The sequence below is a fragment of the Chelonia mydas genome, chromosome 4 (assembly GCF_015237465.2).
Source record: "Chelonia mydas isolate rCheMyd1 chromosome 4, rCheMyd1.pri.v2, whole genome shotgun sequence".
Classification (NCBI taxonomy): Eukaryota; Metazoa; Chordata; order Testudines; family Cheloniidae; genus Chelonia; species Chelonia mydas.
The window spans coordinates 52836596-52852884 of record NC_057852.1 but is presented as its reverse complement, the minus strand read 5'-3'; the positions used below and the strand labels follow the sequence as shown (position 1 = coordinate 52852884).

General features: G+C 43.9%; 1 protein-coding gene across 3 annotated transcripts in view; it reads left to right on the top strand.

Moving 5' to 3' along the window:
- The window catches only part of TBC1D9 (TBC1 domain family member 9), a 79782-nt gene that overhangs the window by 23517 nt on the left and 39976 nt on the right, over nt 1-16289 (top strand). For all 3 annotated transcript variants that reach the window (XM_007062820.4, XM_037897258.2, XM_043545725.1), the window contains exons 3-6: nt 10432-10550; nt 12714-12942; nt 14189-14450; nt 15444-15651. In XM_007062820.4, coding sequence (XP_007062882.2) covers nt 10432-10550; nt 12714-12942; nt 14189-14450; nt 15444-15651 — 818 coding nt within the window. The remainder of the gene's footprint in view (nt 1-10431; nt 10551-12713; nt 12943-14188; nt 14451-15443; nt 15652-16289) is intronic.

Below are 16289 nucleotides of genomic sequence, written 5' to 3'. Positions count from 1 at the left end.
CCATATTTGGGGTCGGGAAGGAATTTTCCTCCAGGGTAGATTGGAAGAGGCCTTCCTATGTAGCATGGGGCACGGGTCACTTGCTGGAGGATTCTCTGCTCGTTGAAGTCTTTAAACCACGATTTGAGGACTTCAGTAGCTCAGACATAGGTGAGAGGTTTATCGCAGGAGTGGGTGGGTGAGATTCTGTGGCCTGCGTTGTGCAGGAGGTCGGACTAGATGATCATAATGGTCCCTTCTGACCTTAGTATCTATGAATCTAGGTCAGCAGGGGACAGGTCTTGCCCTGAGGTGCACAGAGACATGTATCCTGGAGATGAAAGTTGGGGTCCCAGTGACTACAGTGGGAACAGTCCCCCCAAGGACTCTGTAGCTGGAAGCAAGCTCAACCTGAGTGAAGTGGTGGGGGGGGGATTTTGCTGACCAGTGAAGGGTTTGTCATAGCTGGTAGCTGTGAGCCCACAGCTGGACCAGGGTCACCTTCCCTTTTGGGGGACACAGGAGTGTATGCCTCAGAGGGGAGCCCAGAGAGGGAAGTCCAGATGGAAGGTGAGGGGGGGACAGGAGGGTCTGCCCACCTTTTGTAGGGAGGCTTTTCCCCAGGAGGAGGATGAAGAATCTGCATCTGAAATGCCAGACCCCTCACCTGTGGATCAGGTTTTAAGGGAAGATTGGGGGTCAAGTCTCCTGGAAGGAAGGAGTCCAGTCTGTGAAAGAAGTTTATTTGAACATCTCTGAGGGTGAGATTTTATCTGTAGTCAGTTTCTTAATGTATTAGGCTTAGACTTTGTTTTGTTTTATTTTACCTGGTAACTTACTTCATTCTATCTGTTGTTACTTGGAACCACTTACATCCTTCTTTTTATACTTAATAAAATCACTTCTGCTTATTAATTAACCCAGAGTAAGTAATTAATACCTGGGGGAGCAAACAGCTGTGCATATCTCTCTATCAGTATTATAGAGGATGGACAATTTGAGTTTACCCTGTATAAGCTTTATACAGAGTAAAACGGATTTATTTAGGGTTTGAATCCCATTGGGTGTCTGGGTGCTAAGCCGTTTTCAGTTAAGTCTGCAGCTTTGGGGGCGTGGTTCAGACCCTGGGTCTGTGTTGCAGCAGATTAGCATATCTGGCTCAACAAGGCAGGGTTCTGAAGGCCCAAACTGGCAGAGAAAATGGGGTCAGAGGTAGTCTTAGCACATCAGGTGAGAGTCCCAAGAGGGTCTCTGTGACTGACCCCGTCACACGTGGTACAAAGGATTTTGCAGTGTTCAGCTGTGTAACTCCATCTCTCATTTCACAGTTGTTCTTTACTGTTCTCTTACAAGTGTGCCACTCATTATTTGGCACTTGCACTCTCCCATTTTTACTGAAACTCATTACAGCCTCATTTGCCTTCCATAATGCATTAATCCTTGGCTCCCATGAATAGTTTTACAGAGCTGTGGAAATCACATGTTTGGTTCCTGGCTTACTTATTCAGCAGCATAACATTTTCACAGGTGAAAAGAAACCCAATGATCTTGTCTACAGTCGCATGCTAGTTGGTTATGTTTGAAGCTGTTTAGCTCTGTAATGGGGGCTTGTTAACATGGATTTATGTAATGCAACTTTATGTAAAATCACTGTTTCTAATCTGACTGTGAGGGTCAGAGTCCTCTCTGTTGAACAGGCTCAGAACAGATGTTATTGGTAATTTTGCTAGAGAAGCTTAAAGTGTGTTAATTCCAGAATGGGAGTGCTCACATGGGGAGTTATGTCCGTGTAATGGTAGTGGTATAATTATGCTGGTATAGTTCTCCTAGTAAATTTCCTCATGCATGAAAACTCTCAAACTGTTACAGAGTATGTCTGCACTTCAAAAACAAAACAAAAAAGCCATGGCACCAAGTCTCAGAGCCCTGGTATAGAGACTCAGGCTTACTCTCCGGTGCTAAAAATAATAGCGTAAATGTTCCCTGCCCAAGCTCCAGCCTGGGCAGGAACGGCTACATTGATGATATTAGCGCCATAGCATGAGCCCGAATCCGTAGACCTGGGTTCTGAGACTCACTGCTGCAGACAGCTGCTTTTTTTCCCCCCTTTTTTTCTTTTTGCAGTATGTACAGACCCATGGAAATATCCCTTTTTGTTTTCAAGTGTACAGTTCTTCCGTCTGTCCTCACCCTTCCTCTTATATCCCAGTCCATACTTCACAAACAGTTCTGATGTTGAAGATATGACAGAATTCATTAGCATATCAAGCATACTGGCTGAGATTATATCCGCATTTCAGCCATGTAATGTGTGATCAAGTGTACCACCTTGGGGAGGGGAAGTGTGATTGATAGTCTCTGCTCTATGCACAGTAGCTATTGTCCCCTTTATCTTCTAACATCCTCTCTCTTCCCTGTTGCCTTATTCTATATAAAAAGTTGACCTGATTTAATTTTAAGTGTTAGTCTTGACTAGAATTTAAAGGTGTGTTGGAATGTGTTACCTTTTAAGTCTAGTGTATATAAGACAGTGCATACTTTAAAATGTGCTGAGCTGGTCCAAAGCTTGTCCATGGCACGAAAAGTCATGGTTTTAATATGTGGTAGCTAATATGTTTTAAAACCAAGTGTAGACAGGGTAGAATAAGTTTTTCTAGACCAGTGATCACCAACCTGTAGATCATGATCGACTGGTCGATCCTGGAGCCTCTGCCAGTCCATCGTGATCTCCAGCCACTAAAAGTTCGGCAGCGCAGCAGGACTAAGGCAGGCTCCCTGCCTGTCCCAGCCCCACGCCGTCCCGGAAGCAGTCAGCATGCCCCCATGGCCCTTGACAGAGAGGCAGGGGTCTCTGCATGCTGCTTCTGCCTGCAAGCACCGCCCCTGCAGCTCCCACTGGCCAGGAACAGGGAACTGCAGCCAATGGGAGCTGTGGGGGCAGTGCTTGCAGGCAGGAGCAGCATGCAGAGCCACGTGCTGCCCCCACCCCGCCAGGTGCCGCAGGGGCGCGTTGGCCGCTCCTGGGAGTGGCGTGGGGCCGGGGCACGCAGGGAGCCTGCCTTAGCTCCGCTGTGCCGCTGACCAGGAGCCGCCTGAGGGAAGTGCCATCTGGCAGGAGCCTGCACCCCAACCCCCATCCTGAGCCCCCTCCCAGAGCCAGTACCCCATACCCTCTCCTGCACCCCAAGCCCCCTGCCCTGACCCCCCCCCCCGAGCCAGAACCCCTATACTCTACGCCAGTCTGGAGCCCCCTCCTGCACCCAAACTCCCTCCCAGAGCTTGCACCCCTGCCCCAGGCTCAGTCTGGCTCCCCCTCCCACACTCCAAACCCCTCGGCCCCTGCCCAGCACCCGCACACCCTCACAACCCCCAACCCTCTGCCCCAGCCTGGTGAAAGTGAGTGAGGGTGGGGGAGAGCAAGCGACGGAGGGAGGGGGGATGGAGTGAGTGGGGCGGGGCTTCGGGAAGGGGGCGGGGTTGGTCCTGGGTTGCACTTAAATTCAAAAAGTGATCTTGTAAGTAAAACGGTTGGAGAGCTCTGTTCTAGACCAGTGGTTTTCAAACTTTTTTTTCCGGTGACCCAGCTGAAGAAAATTGTTGATGCCTGTAATCCAACAGAGCTGAGGATGAGGGGTTTGGGGTGCGGGAGGGGCTCAGGTTTGGGGCAGAGGTTTGGGGTGAGGGCTGTGGGGTGGGGCTGGGGATGATGAGTTTGGGGTGCAGGAGGGGGCTTTGGGTTGGGGGGGAAGCTCAGGACTGTGGCAGGGGGCTGGGGTACTGGAGGGGGTCCGGGCTTTGGGTGCAGGCTCTGGGGTGGAGCAGGGATGAGGGGTTTAGGGTGCAGGAAGGGGCTCCGGGCTGGGGCAGGGGATTGGGGCGCAGGGTTGGGACTTACCTCTGGCGGCTCCCAATCAGCGGCGCAGTGGGGTTGCTAAGGCAGGCTTCCTGCCTCTCCTGTCCCCACGGACTACGCTGCTCCCTGGAAGCAGCCAGCAGCAGGTCTGGCTCCTAGCCAGAGGTGCGCAAGTGGCTCCATGTGGCTCTTGCCCAGAGGCACCGCTCCTCCCCCCGCAGCTCCCGCTGGCCAGCCCCGTGGCCTCCCTGCCTAGGAGCCAAACCTGCTGCTGGCTGCTTCCGGGGAGCAGCGCAGTGTCAGAACAGGTAGGGACTAGCCTGCCTTAGCCAGGCAGCACCACCAACAGGACTTTTAATGATCCGGTTGGCGGTGCTGACTAGAGCCACCGCAACCCAGTGCCTTACATTGCGTGACCCAGTACTGGGTCACGACCCGCAGTTTGAAAATCACTGATCTAGACTATGATAAAAGGTGTGTTGTTAGCACATCCTGCTCATTAATTCTGCCCAACATCAAATATTCTATTCAACATTAAATGTGAATTGTGGGTGGATTAACTGATCCATCTCACTAGGTAAACAATTTGGGCTACGAGATTAGGATAGTGTCTCTTTTATGACCTCGTCTGCCCGTGTTTGAGTTTACTGCCAGGTGGCACTTTCATGAGAGTGTTTTTCATTTGTTTCTCTTACACTACTTGCAGAGACCTATCTGAGAACTCTCAATTGACTCACATTTTTCTAATGCCCATAATTATATTGAAATGGTTATTGAGGGTGGTGGAGTTGCTGTTTATTTTGCTTTCATTTCTCATACAGAGTTGTGGCAGACCAGTTAATGTTTTGAGGAGTAAAGCACGAGATATTGGCAACAAAGTAAAGTAAAAATGAGATGGAGGGGTGTGTGAGGTGAGGACTTGATAGGAAACTCTCTACAGAAGCGATGAAAATAACCTGAAATTTGATGAGCCACAAATGAGAAATAGATGACTTCGGACCAGTCTGCACAATACACACCAAAGGCATGTGCTAACTGGCTCAAGCAGACCCTGCTGGCATGCACTAAAAGTTCCCTAGTGCATGTTAACGCACGCTAGGGAACTTTTAGTTCTTCCCAGCAGGGTCTACATGGGTCAGTTAGTGCGTAACACAGTGTGCATTAGAATTCACACCGTTGTGGTGCGTATTGCCATGCCATGTAGACAAGCCCTTAGAAAAGAAGTGCAGAGCCCTTATGATGGTGTGGCCAAACTGTACCTCACTGCAGTGTAGGAGAAGAGCAGTCATGCTGCTGGTGGTCTAGTTTTTTGTCCATAACTTACACATTTTGTCACTGCTTTTTGCTGACCTTAATCTCTCTCCATCCTAAGCAGGAGTTTTCAAGGCTCCACAGTCCCCTGCTTTATACAGTTATATTCCCAGCAAGCCAGACTGTAAATAGACTAGTGTCTGCACTTTGCTTCCTCTCCAGAGGCTATGAACAGCATAATTATCCACAGTTAAAATTTACTATACAATTCTTTATAAGCAGGCACCTTTATTCTTGAAGTGAAAGCATTACAGGGAAAACTTTTAAAAAACAATAAAAGAACCTAGGTGCACGCTAAAGAGCTTACCAGACTGGGTCATAATGATTCCAGCCTCGAACTCTCATAAGTGTCAGTTCCTCAAAACCCACAACTGGGTTTCCCATGGTTGCAAGTTCATAACTGTGTCTCAGTTTCAGAACCAGAACCCAGGCTGGGCAGAGCAGCTGTTTCTTTATACAACTTAGGCCTTTGATCTTGGCCTTCAGTAACAGATAGTTAGCAGACCAAGACCCTCTCTTCAGAGGATAGTTTCAAAAGGGTAGGGTTTTGCGTAACAAGAGTTGGGTAATTTGCATTACCCTCTCCCTTGGGAATCCCCAGGAAATCCACTTAACGCTCATTGTCCCAAAAGTCCGTACTTGTCTGGTACGTTTTCAGTGTAGTCTTTTGAACTCCCAAATGTTACATTGGTCACATCTCCCTGCTACATACAATCCTGGCCTACAATAATAAATAAGGTTTTTAAGGTTTTTCAAGGATATTGCAGGAAATTACCATATCTGTCATACTCCCTAGGAATTGCATAGATGATCTCATTCCATTGCTTTCACTAAAACTGTGTCAGTGAGGTCTGGGTTAGTATTCACATCACATTTATAACTGACGGGTTAGGAAATAATTGGTTTGTGCATGGTTGCATCAAGATCACCTACAAAAGCTTTTATATTGTAACACAGCTATAATATATTGTTATAACCTTAATCTATGTTCATATTAAAACCGAAATAATTGGTAGCAAATAATTACTTTTGGTTAGTCTCTTTCTAATTGTCAGTTCATGAGCAGCTTGACTTTCTTGAATTCTGTAGCTACATTCAATTAGCTGCTCATGAACTATTTGCTAGTTATAATTTGAGCTGTTGATTAGCTGTGATTGGAAACACAGGTCATGTGGGTATTGATTCTGTTCCCTCCTGGTTGGATGAACATAATCTTAGAAGGAGGTTTTGGGTATAGATATTAATGTTCACACATTCAAAACCTGTGTTCTGCAAATATCTGCTTAAGATTCATCTTGGTCTTGTCTTCATTGCGGACCTAACTGGGGTTCAACCATAGTTTTCCCCTTAACACATCTGACATTCACACATCCACGCACCTCTATCTGTGCTACGTGGCAAGGCAGCCACTGTACCCCGATATATAGGGCAAACCCCCAAGTTAATTTATGCTGTGTATTGCTAACCTAAGATAATGGCCAGTCCAAAGAATCAATACATGATCATTCTCCAGTCTCCTCCCCCAAGCCCTCTGGGAATGTATTCCTGTATGCAATCTTGCCATCTGTCTGTGCTCTGATCCCTGACCATAAGGGATCTACCTTCATATATCTCTGCTTGGTGTCCTTGGTCCGACCCTCCTTGTGCTATCTCTGTCTTTACCCATATCCATTGTTAGATAAAGCAGAAAAATGCTCAGTAAGAAGCCTGTGTATCAGCATGCATTCACCTGGCTCTTTTGCAGTAGCCAGCCTGGGCGAAATGTAACTTGCTGTAATACACTCCTTAAAGGCACTACCATCCAAATAACTCTCCGTGGTAAGGCACGCTCCCACTAGTGCAGAAACCAGTTCATTATTGTTATTTTTAGAAAGTATTAAAATATTCCCAGTGGCCATTGAGATTCCTGGGTATAGCATTAAACAGACTACCATGAGCCCGTAAGCACTGCCAGCAAGCCAGTGGCACATCGCACTACCATCCTGAACTTGCTCAGTGAGTTGTTGAACTGCCTTTTGTCCAGTTGGCACACATCAGGATAAGGTTTTTGTCAACCACGGCAGTGAAAGGTGCGCTGTGTCACCTAATATGACAGGTGGCATTGACCTCCCATCAGTGACTGTGCTATTGGGGGCAGGGGAACCACATACCAGCTCGCCACATTGAAACAAAACAGACCTTTATAACGCCATGGCATCATGCCCATCCATTCAAAACCCACACTTATTTTAGGAATATTTCCTATTTTTATCAACCTGGAAGATAGCACAGCATTAATTGCCTTGCAGTCCTCTATGACCACTGCGGCAGCTGTGGATTTGCCTACCTCTAACTGATTAACAACAAATCTAGTACAGTCTGGGGTTGCCAGCTTCCACAGGGCAATAGCAGCGTGCTTCTGGAGCATGATTGGCTCACTCATCTGGGTGCTCTGCTTCAGGAGTGGGGCTTGCCTCATATGAAAGTTCTGGACCCACTGCTGGTCATCCAATGTTGCCGTCTCATTGTGGTCACACCATAGTGTACTTGTGGTTCAGATCCAGAAGCAGAAAACCGTGATCTTCCGTGAGAGACAACATGTGCTTGGTCCCTGCCTCCGCCACCCTCCCCATTGTCCCTTTCTTTTGTTGTGCTTCTGCTGGTAAACCATTGGCTTCACCTTGCACGGGCCAAAAGCAGCCTCTAAGGTTATGTAGACTGCAATGTAAGCCCAGGATTCAAACTCTGGCTCAAAATGAACCCCACTTCCATCTACAAACAAATCACAGTAACCCAGGGATTGGTCACAGGACCCCACGGGGTGGAGAGTCTGAGCCCGAGTAAACCAGGATGCAGGATTCAAGCTCTAAAGCTATGCAGTGTAGATGCAGCCACAGTGGACTCATGCTCTGGGAGTTTGCCAAAAGTATTCCATAATCCCATGGGCTGATATCCTTTGTCCTCTGGACAGTCAAGCTTTCCCACACTGCACCACAAACAATGAGCTAGAGCATAGGTGGGCAAACTATGGCCCGTGGACCACATCCGGCCCGCAGGACCGTCCTGCCCAGCCCCTGAGCTCCTGGTCTGGGAGGCTAGCCCCCGGCCCCCTCCCTTGCTGTCTCCCCTTCCCTGCAGCCACACTGCTGCACGGGCAATGCTCTGGGCTGTGGGGCTGCCTGCTCATGCAGGGCAGCGTGGCAGCGTGTCTGGCTCCAGCCAGGCACTGCGGAGGCCAGACATGCTGCTCTGAGCAGCAAGGTAAGGGGGCCAGGGCTGGGGGGGGGCAGACAGGGAGAAGGGGGCGGTTGGATGGGGCAGAGGTTCGGGGGAGGCGGTCGGGGGACGGGGAGCAGGGGGCAGTTGGATGGGGCAGAGGTGGGGGCAGTCGGGATGGGGGAGGAGTTACATAGGGGGTGGGGTCCCGGGGGGTGTTAGGGGCGGGGGTCCCAGGAGGGAGCAGTCAGGGGACAAGGAGCAGGGTGGGGATAGATGGGATGAGGATTTTGAGGGGGGCAGGAAGTGCGAGGGGACAGATAGGGGGCAGGGGCCAGGCTGTTTGGGGAGGCACAGCCTTCCCTACCTAGCCCTCCATACAGTTTCGTACCCCGATGTGGCCCTCGGGCCAAAAAGTATGCCCACCCCTGAGCTAGAGCAGCAACATTTTGGGAGGGTGCTAGGAAGTCTGGGATACGGGTAGTTGGACTCAGACCCACATAATGCAGTGTAGACACTGGAGCCCTAGGGTGGGACCAGGGTTCAACAATTCCTAACCTGGAGTTACAAATGAGTGTGGATACTCAAATCCTATGTTAACAAACCCAGGATCTAAGAACTCATGGTCTGCTAACCCTGGGTTTACATTGCAGTGTAGGCCTACCCGAAGATACCCACCACTGTCCCTCGGCAGCAGCTTCTTCAGAGGCACAAAAAAGAAACATTGCCTCCATAAAAAATAGCATCTGTCTGTTATTAGACTGAGCAGGATTGATGCCTTTGGCGTATAACAGCACACCACCATAGCATCTTGGGTCCTGTCAGGATGAGAATTTCCAGGGTTTAGGCCGTTTTCACTCATCATCCGTAGAGCAGGGAGACAAGTTGCCCTACAACACCTGTGAATAAGAGCTTAGAGTGGTGCAGTGAGTTGTGGTGCTGTGAATCTCTGTATTTATGCCCAGATAGCTGTATTGCTTATCACAGCCAGACAAAGCTCCAGTGTGGATGGAGGGCATGACAACAGCATGCTTATGTCAGAGTGTTATCATGGTGTAGCAGGTTAGGCTACCCATGATGTTTAAGCCGTTGTCTGTACAAAAATCCTGCCATTCCTGTGCAGGTGTCTTGGTGCCTAAAACTAGTACTTATGGATTTATTCCTGCCTTCCATATCAGGACAGAGAGATCTCTGACAGCACAAGCATCTCTATTTCTGAAAATATTGTATAACAGTCAAAACCAGTGCTAGATAGAGAAAGGAAAAGTGGTGTTTAGTGGAAGCTTACAGCAGAGGAAACCGTAGTAAAATGTTGCCTATTGAATGCCTGATCCATGAAAAGTTCCTTCATTCTAGCCCTATATTCATTTACAGAATGTACGTGTATGTGTTTCTCCATGGCAGAAATCTTGTTTGACTCCCTTCCGGCTCCCTAGAAACCAAGCCCAATATTGTCTGTCTCAGCTTTCACTGTGACATCCTTACAAAAGATGTGCCTCTCTTTAGAGTGCTGTCAAAATTCACATTCTTTTGATGAAGATATTCTTCCATCTGAAGTTTTGAAAATTTCTTTCTTTTGTGGTCTGAGATACCTATTGACAAATTCCACTGATTGCCTGTTTCAAACATGATTTTGATCTTGAAGTTTGGTAAGTGTATCCTATATTAGGATTTACCTCCATCAAGAACTATTTGTATAATGTACAGTTATCTTTTGGTTTTGCTCCTAACAAATGCAGCCACCACCTTCAGTAATTAGACCTCATTAGCATGTCATTTACAATTCCACAAATATACTAGGGTCCTTATGTTTAGGATTTTTAATGTAGTATTCTTCACTGATATTTAAACTAAGTACTGATACAGAAAAGTTTTAAAATAACCCATGTGGGTTCATGTTGGGAGTTACCACCAACCATTAGTAGTGAAATTGGGGGTTAGGGGAGAATTTTTCAATTTACTGAGGTTATGACATTTGTTTCATTGTGTGAAACATTTTACCTCTTTCATTTTGCTTTAAATCTTGTTTGCTTTGGGGAATCATGAACAAATTTTAGACATCAGTGAATTATTTACTTTGTTCTTTTGTGCAGGTTGTTCAAGGAAGGAAATCACTGAACACTGGGAATGGCTTGAACAGAATCTGTTGCAAACTCTTTCAATCTTTGAAAATGAAAATGACATAAACACATTTGTCAGAGGAAAAATACAGGTAGCATATATATGTACATAGAAATTGTTGTTGATTATAGATGTGACTATAGAACTGTAATGTCTCATCGCATCTGACGCAGTGATCTATACACCACTGTGTTCTTTGAAAGGAAAGCAGCATTCCAAATGATATTGTGTGCATATCTAGATTAGGGAAATTTGCTGGAGCATAAATATCTATATCAGTGTAATCAAAATAATTTATATGTGGGAGTCCCCACTTCATCTATCCTCTCCTTTGGTTTTAATTCAACATCTAAAGTAGATTAAAGGAAACAAATGTTTTGGCTGGTTTTAGATCCAAAAAATTTCTGTGATTCACTCATGCTTTGAAATTTTAAAAATGTGTTATGAATATTTGAAAATAAATGCACTTGTTTATTAACGCTACTGACCAATAGAACATTAAGCACTTAAAACAACTGATAATTCTGTCTCTGTCTAGAATGAATAATGTTTTCCTCTATTACATACAGAAACTTAGAAGAATAACATAGGTTTTGTCTATGCACAAATATTGGACCACTTTAATTACACCAGTATATTTAGCGTGGATGCAGTCATATTGAAATAAAGGTGCTGGTTACCAGTGTAGTTAGTTCTGCACAGAATGTCACTTCTAAGCAAAATATTTATACTGGTACATAAACTGTGTGTCGATGAAGCCTGTTGGCTCCATCTGATTCCATTCTAACCTCTCATGTAATAATTATACCTCTTAAAAACCCAGCTGTGCTTCAGTAAATTTCAGTAGCAGATCAGGAATAAATAAAATAGACCCCTTTTATAAATGGTTTAAACCTGTAGCATTAAAATACCTATTTCCATGAGACCGCTATTGTGTCAAACACAGCTTTGTTAAGAAGAGTGTTACTACTTAAACTCCTGTATAACTGCATGTTTGCACAACAAAGAAGGCTTCACCACCCCCACTAGGCTCCCCAAAGTAGTTTATGCTAACCTGAAGGGATGAAATCACTTTCCCTTTTAACCTTAAGTTAAAGAAGGGATATGTTCTATTAGTTTTTTTTCCATGTTGTAATAGTTCAATTAGTAAACAAGAAATTTTCTATCCTTTCAGTTACCAAGTACTAGCCTTTCATTTAACACCTATTAAGAAGGGTCATAAGTTACTTTTTGTCACTAAGAAAGTAGCAATGGTGGAGTTTCTACCTGATCTGTTTTTATTTAGAATAAAACTCCTCTGCTCTAGTGAAAGTCCATTCCTATTTACTCAAACAATATTTGTTCCTGGGATGGGATGGGGAAGAGGACATGGGTGCCCTATCAAGTTGGGGGTATTTGAGGTAGATTCAGTGGCTTAAAACGGGACAGTTGGAAAGAACTTTCAGGGCTGCCATTAGCCTGTTCTCAACCAGTGGACAGCTCTACCAGCATCTGAATTGTGCTCTTCATTATGTTTTTGATCCCCTCACCACACTGTGAATGAAATAGCATGTGGTGTTTCCCATATTCTGTTGGGATAATCAAAAGAAGACCAGGTGCTTTCTTGGAGATAACCATACCTCTCTCCTTGCTCCTTGTTCTGAAAGTAACAACATTTTGTTTTCCTATAGTGTTCTGTTTGTATTACCGTAGCATCTAGGAGCCTTAGTCATGGACATGAGCCTCATTGTACTAGGTGCTGTACAAACAAGAACAAAAAGACAATCCCTGCCCCAAAGAGCTTACAATCAAAGTCACATTTGTCTCTTTTACCTAGTCTCTCTGCACTCACCAGAATTGGTTGACATTTTTTCAAAATTCAGTTTTTCTACAATTTTTCACCAAAATGTGATGGAAAAAATGAAGATGCAATATTTGTGAACTTTTTTTGACAAGTTGCAGTGACTCCTCCTAACCTCTTTACTAGTGTAATAGTCGGGGTAGTGCTACTGAGATATGCAGGAGTGTGATTGATTAGTTATCTGGGACATAAGCAAGGTAAGAGGTCAAGACATCAGAAAATCTGGCTTGTAGGATGGAAGATAACTGATGAACAGAAGGTGGGTAGTCCATTCTGAAAAGGTAAGGGTGAGGGAAACTGACTTCTCTGACAACAGAGTAAGGGTCATGGCATTTAAACTCAAAGTTTAATGTCTGATAAATATGTCAAATATCTTTTGGTGGCGAACATCCTTGATGTTTTCTTCCTCTTCAGGGCATCATCGCAGAGTACAACAAAATCAATGGTATCAAAGAGGATGATGACACAGAGAAGTTTAAAGAAGCCATAGTGAAGTTCCACAAGCTGTTTGGGATGCCAGAGGAAGAGAAACTGGTGAACTACTACTCCTGTAGTTATTGGAAGGGGAAGGTCCCCCGTCAGGGCTGGATGCACCTCAGCATTAACCACCTTTGCTTTTATTCCTTTCTCATGGGAAGAGAAGGTATGTTTTGAACAATGGCAGGTCAGTCTGGCCATCTGAGGATGGATAGGAAATCTGCTGCAGTTTATTATTTTTAGTTTATTGGATGCTGACAGAGGGCTTGGTCCTGTGCAAAAATTTAAATAAACATAATCCCTACCCCAGGGAGCTAACTTTCTGAACCACACCAATCGTGTAGTTCAGGTACACAGAGAATTCAACATTGTTTTGATACTTCTATGAATATATAAATATAAAAATCATATACATGGTAGAATCTGTGGAATCCGTTGAAGAGCCTCATGATAAATTGCATGTACCCTGCACCTTTGACTGCTTCACTGTCGCTCAGCCCCCAAATACATCTCCATCAGGATGACTACTAATACTCCAGACCTCTGAGCAGATTCAAATATCCTGTGGACAATACAGAGTACCATATATGTGTCTTACTATAAAGCAAAACTTAATGGTTCTCTCTGACAAATTGAATGATACCCGATACTATTGACCGAAGCACAGTGAAGATACCATGTAAAGTTATAATAAAGCTCAGAATAACTTATTACAATTAATGTCATTTTGCCTCATGTGTAATCCTAAAATAAAGCAGTCTGACAATTGAAATTGAATGATTGACAAACAATTGCTTCCATGGCAAGAGATGCTGTCTACATACAGATTTATATGAATATCCCTACGGTCTTTTTATAAATTCAGTTTATTTTTGTCACAGCTGTTGGTACGCTGAATCATTGTTAAAGTAAGGCCTTTCACATACTTTTTGAAAAACATGATTCTATTAGTTGACCTGTATGCACGTTAGAGGCAGTGTAGTAAGCAGCCGATTTGGTGTGCCCAGATTTCATTTGCTGACCTCATAGTGGGGCAGAGGGAGATCAGAGTCTGGGCAGACATCTTGGCAAAGAAAAGAGGTAAATATGGCCTTCGTGATCCCTCACTATGATGGTGCACGTGTCTGTATGTAATATTTCATATATAAATAAATCACACTGAAACATTAGGTAACAAGGAGGCCAAATTTTATCTTTTTTGCTTTGCCAAGTTGGCTGCTCTGCTTCTGCTGTTCTTCCACTTTGCCAAGATAGAAGAAAATCCAATCTGAATTCATTCTGTGACACACACAATATCAGATTGGTGAACTAATGCCCTCCCTCTCACACGGAAGAGGAAAAATGCTTTGGGGTGCCAACCTTTTTTCATGATTCATTCTTGTGCTGAATCTTTTCTGTTTTTTTTTGTTCAGCAAAGTTAGTGATCCGCTGGGTTGATATCACTCAGCTTGAGAAGAATGCTACGCTGCTTTTTCCTGACATGATCAAAGTGAGCACAAGGTCAAGTGAACACTACTTCTCGGTATTCCTCAATATCAGTGAGACATTCAAATTAATGGAACAGCTTGCCAACATAGCTATGAGACAGCTCTTGGATAATGAAGGATTTGAACAAGACAAGTCATTACCAAAACTGAAAAAGAAATCTCCCAAAAAAGTATCTGCACTGAAACGGTTGGTAACACTGACTTCTAATCATTAGGACCTCATATACCCTTTTACTTCCAAATTTTGTCTAGTAGTTTTTAATTCAAGATGCATTATTGTTGTTTTATAGTGGTAGTGAGAGATGGAGAGTAACTTAAACACCATTGTTTGGTCTGCCATCGAAGGTGGGTATGGAAAAATCTGCCTAGGCCTTATAGGCATGTTACCAAAATAAGAATAGAACATTTGAGCCAGATTCTCATACACACTGAGTAACATTTAAAAGGCTATGACCATTTAAAGGGGCCTTACAATGCATACGCATACCCACTTTAAGGCCCTTTTACCCTGCCAGAGCCATGTAAAGGGGTCTTAACATAAATGAGAATCAAGCCCATTTGTGCGTATTTAGTCCTATAACTGGCAAACAGATGTGGGTATAGTTAGTTTGTTCTGTCCAGAACTTATTGCTTGTAACTCTTACATCTGGCAGTAAAACAGAGCCAAAAAGAAAAGTCAAAAGTGCCAAATACAATACAGAAAGTATTTCTATTTCTCTCTCTCTCTCTTTCTCTCTCTCTCATGGTATTATTACAGTGTAGCTGAATTGCTCCTTGTTAATTATTTTTACATTTTAAATATATTAATGAAACGTATTGTAGTCTAGCTTATATTTTAGTTGCATTTCTTTTGTTACATAGTGACAATTGAGGTGCATTGTCTCACTCTAATTTTTTTTTAACACTACTCCCTCATGTTAAACAGTGGTAGAATATATGTAGCACATTAGAAAGACCTACAATGGATCTATAGACGATTAAGAAATTCCAACGCTGTACCTGTACCAAGATATTAATAAAGCTGTCTCATAGAAATAACTTTCCTAATGATTTTTTTCACATTTGTGTACAGCTACATAAATAAATGGGTTCCAAGTATATATTTACTATGTGACCTGCAAAGACATGTCTGAAATGTATTTTTATGTAAATATTGTATATCTTAAAACACTGTCTTTAGGGATCTTGATGCTAGAGCAAAGAGTGAGAGATACCGTGCACTATTCCGACTTCCCAAAGATGAGAAATTAGATGGACACACAGATTGCACCTTGTGGACTCCATTTAATAAAATGCACATTTTGGGTCAGATGTTTGTTTCTACAAATTACATCTGCTTTACGAGTAAGGAGGAGAACTTATGTAGCCTCATTATCCCCCTTCGAGAGGTGAGTGTCAATTCTGAATATCTACAGTAAATTGTTTTACTTGTCTACTTTTAAGATGGATCTGAGCATTCATTTTCATTATGCTGGGAAGCTGTTTAATCCCTTTGTCCTGTTGTCACATCACGGTAGTGTGGTAAACAAAGTAGCACCAGTTTAGTAGCAACTTTAGTTTTATGCTCACACTACTATGATTCACAGGGACTCTTTCCTATTCCTCCTTCCAGCCCTCAGGATTCCTCTATCTTCCCTGGTTTATATTCTTTATACTTAAGGGCAACAGCATGGATTTTGTCCTTCCAGCCAAGTGGGGCATTAAACTTCTTTAGAGGTGACCAACAGCACATATTTCAATAAAAATACTGTCAAATGGTAAGATTTGAATGTCCGTTTTAAACAGAAATGCTTAATAGCATCCTGGGCCAGCCTGGCCAGTTTTAAAGAAATGGTAACACACTGAATTGCTTCTTATGAAGAATGGCTTCGGTTGGTATTTTAGGGGTGGGGAAGAGTTTTCATATAGGCGATATTAGTCAATTTTTTGTTAGTTTCCTATTTGCATATTTGCACAGTGGTCTTTTACTTTTAAATATGGTTGCCTGCAATTTAAAATCTACATTGAAGCATTTGTGTTTAAAATA